Genomic DNA, 3,324 nt, shown 5'->3' with positions numbered 1-3,324 from the left:
TGGGGTGGGTTACGGGGGTGGCAGGTAATGTTCTCAGCAGAGGGAAGGGCATGCACAACTCCTGAGGCTGACGAAGCTTGGTGACTGCACCAGACGGAGGCTGCCGGGGCTGGAGCCCAGGGAGCAAGGGGTGTGTTGTGGGACGAGGCTGGGGCCAGATCACACAGGAGCAGTAGGTTCCTAGATTTTAACTGGGACCCTAGACAAACCCTGTTCTCCTCTACTGAGTCTCTGTCAGCCCCTCTAGAAAACGGGGATGATTGGCCCTGGTTCCCTCAGGTTCCTGGGCCCACCCTGGATATAGCCACACCCCAAATTTGGTGCTCAAATCCCCTCAGTAACCTCCATCAGTAGTTCTACTTTTGCTTATATACCTCCCCGATGGGGAGCTCACTACGTTTCTGTACTCTGTTTTGATCAATAACAGAACCTAATTGTGCTGGCTTGTCTATAAAGGGAAACTCACCATAACTAATGGAACCCAGCCAGATCCCTCTTGCCTCTGTCGTCTCATCCTGGCCCCCACCCCTGCCCCAATCCCCTGGCTCCACTTCTGGGATTGGAGAGCTGGGACAACCAAGGTACAGGCCCTGCCAGGGAGATCAACCCTCTCTAGGTGCCATTCCCAGGGCAGGTGCTCTGATTGGCCCAGTTCAGGTCAATCGCTGGCTACTGAGGGTGAGCATTTGCCTACTTAGTTGAGACTATGGGTGTGGTGGGGACAGCTGTAGGTCACTGAACACCAGGTGTCCCCACATCTGACCCCCATCCCATTTTGCAGGAACAGACAACGCAAGCTGGGGACGAAACTGCAGTGACCAGTGGATGTGGCTGGGTCCAGCCTCCAGATCCGGCCCGCACGATGCCTTGCAGGATGGACAGGATGACAGACAGGGACGAAGCAGAGACCTCTACAGACCCAAGTCACCAAGTGGAGCCTTTTTTTTTTCTTATTTTAATTTTAATGAACAAGGTGGACCAAAGGGCTGAGCCAGCCCCTCAACCAGGACCCTGGGGGGCCTGCTGCCTGGGGGCCGTGGCCAGAGACCCTTGCTGTGCTGCTGCCAGCCCCCGGCTGGGCAGGAAGTGCCCTCGGTGTGGGCACCTGGGTGTGGGGTGGAGAAGGAGGGCTCGCGCCTCTGGTCACGGGGCCAGAAATTCCAGGTGGCGTGAGAAGTACACACTATTTATTTTTTGGTTTTGTCAGAGGCAGGCAGGATTTTGGAGCTGAAGAACCTGCTTTGCGGTGGCTGCCCTGTGGACAGAGGGCTCCCGGTCAGCTTCCTAGGCTCTTCGCCCTATGCCCAGAGGGCAGGCTGCCTCTCCCTGGGCCGAGGTGGCCTGGGGTGCCAGGAGGAGGGGAGCATACCCCATGCCCTCCCTGCCACCGTTGCCATTCCAGAACCTCGGTCAGTGTTTCCCTGTCTGGGGGCAGGGCCCAGAGCGAGCGCGCGTCTGGCGGCTGCTGTCGTTGTGTTCTACCCCGTATTAACCCAACACCACAAGGGCTTTCTCTGGTCCCCTGTCCCTAAGACAGTAATCCCTTTCTGACAAAGGAGCCTGCACATGTGGGTGAGCAGACCCAAGCTGTTTACAGCTCTTTCTTGTCCTGCCGTCCAGTAGCAGTTAGTCTTCATCCCCACGCAAACAAAACGGGAAGGAGCCTCGAGGAGAGGAGTGAGGCAGCGGGCACCCGAAGTCCCTCGTCCTTCCCTCTGTGTGCTCTGAATATGTCTTTGTCCTTCCCGACCCATCTCTGACCAGCTGGGAACCTGCTTGGGGTCCCCCTCAAACCTGTGTCTGGGGTGTGGGCTCACAGATCCTTACCAGCCTGGTTCGTGTGAGGGCTCTTCCTCAAGGGATCCCCATCTCTAAGTCACTCTGAAAGGGAGTCATGGAGAGGAGACGCCTCCAGGTTCTTAGAAGTTTTGAGGACCGAACTGGGTCATTCGGGATCTGTGTTCAAATCCTCCCCACCCCTTTCTTTGTGGAGGTTCCTAACCTGCTGCTGAAGCACAATATTTTGGTGCTTTCCTTTCTCATTTGTTAAAGGCAGTGTCCAAAAGCCATTTCAGATGCCAGGACCAGGGGCTTATTTCTAGGGAAGGTAGGTCGGTTTCCACATTTGCCTCCCGTTATTTTTATTTTTTACCTTTTGCCTGAGACAAGCCGAGTGTGAGGTGGTTTGATTTAAGAAAAATCAATGAAATTGTTTACTATTGTTTTAAAATAAAACCGTAAACTCTGGCGGCTTGAGCACATGCTAACTGAGCTCAGGAGAGGAGATTGGGGCAGCTGTGGTGACACATGACCCTTAGGGGCAAGGATACGGTGAAGACCATAAAACCAGAAGTGATCTAGTCCCTTCTAGCCCACAGCAGGGGTCTGAATGGCCTCTGCGGCACTTCCTGTCAGCGTCTGTCCAGCTTCTGGTTACATCCCTCCAGGGGACCTCACTGAGGGCCACCATACCAAACCTGGACACTCAGCCTTAGGAAGTTTTCCCCTTTTCACTCTGAGTCTCCCTCCCTGTGTGGTGCTGGCCCTGCTCTCACTGAGCCTCGTTCCTCCTCTGTAGGACAGCCTTGAGGACTCAGGGGCAACCAGTGTGCCCTTCACAATGTGCCAGGATAAACATGTCCACTTTGTCTGGCACTGGCTCACGCCTATAATTTCAGCACTTTGGGAGGCCAAGGCGGGAGGATCACTTGAGCCCAGGAGTTTGAGACCAGCCTGGGCAACATAGCAAGACCCTGTCTTTACAAAATATATATTTTTTAATTAGCTAGGCGTGATGGTGCACACCTGTGGTCCCAGCTACTCGAGGGGCTGAGGTGGGATGATCACTTGAGCCAGGGAGTCAAGGCTGCAGTGAACTGTGATCACACCACTGCCCTCCAGCCTGTGCAAGACCCCATCTCGAAAACAAAACAAATACATGTGGACAAATATGATCAAATATAAAAGGATTGAAGACACCATGCTGGAGAACCAGCAGAAAACAGATAATAGAAACAAACCCACAAATACTTCAAATACTGGAATGATTAGGCACAGAGTGCTTTACTATTTTTTTTTTTGAGATGGAGTCTTGCTCTATCGCCCAGGCTGGAGTGCCTTGGCGTGATCTCAGCTCGCTGCAGCCTCCGCCTCCCGGGTTCAAGCAACTCTCCTGTCTCAGCCTCCCGTGTAGCTGAGACTACAGGTGCACACCACCACGCCCAGCTAGTTTTTGTATTTTTAGTAGAGACGGGGTTTCACCTTGTTAGCCAGGATGGTCTCGATCTCCTGACCTCAAGTGATCTACCCATCTCGGCCTCCCAA

At 53.9% G+C, this 3,324-nt stretch overlaps 1 protein-coding gene across 4 annotated transcripts in view; it reads left to right on the top strand.

Moving 5' to 3' along the window:
- DOLPP1 (dolichyldiphosphatase 1) overlaps nt 1–3,324 on the top strand; it is a 21,826-nt gene that overhangs the window by 7,220 nt on the left and 11,282 nt on the right. For 2 of the 4 annotated variants that reach the window (XM_011931233.1, XM_011931232.1), the window contains one exon: nt 782–2,249. In XM_011931233.1, the coding sequence (XP_011786623.1) occupies nt 782–818 (37 nt within the window). In that variant the 3' untranslated portion in view covers nt 819–2,249. Of the gene's footprint in view, nt 1–781; nt 2,250–3,324 lie in introns of those variants that run through there. The other 2 variants (XR_001000562.1, XM_011931231.1) reach the window with 2 other exon arrangements.

This window comes from Colobus angolensis, unplaced genomic scaffold (genome assembly GCF_000951035.1).
Source record: "Colobus angolensis palliatus isolate OR3802 unplaced genomic scaffold, Cang.pa_1.0 Scaffold9, whole genome shotgun sequence".
NCBI classification, from domain to species: domain Eukaryota; kingdom Metazoa; phylum Chordata; class Mammalia; order Primates; family Cercopithecidae; genus Colobus; species Colobus angolensis.
This window is presented reverse-complemented; position numbering and strand designations above follow the sequence as displayed.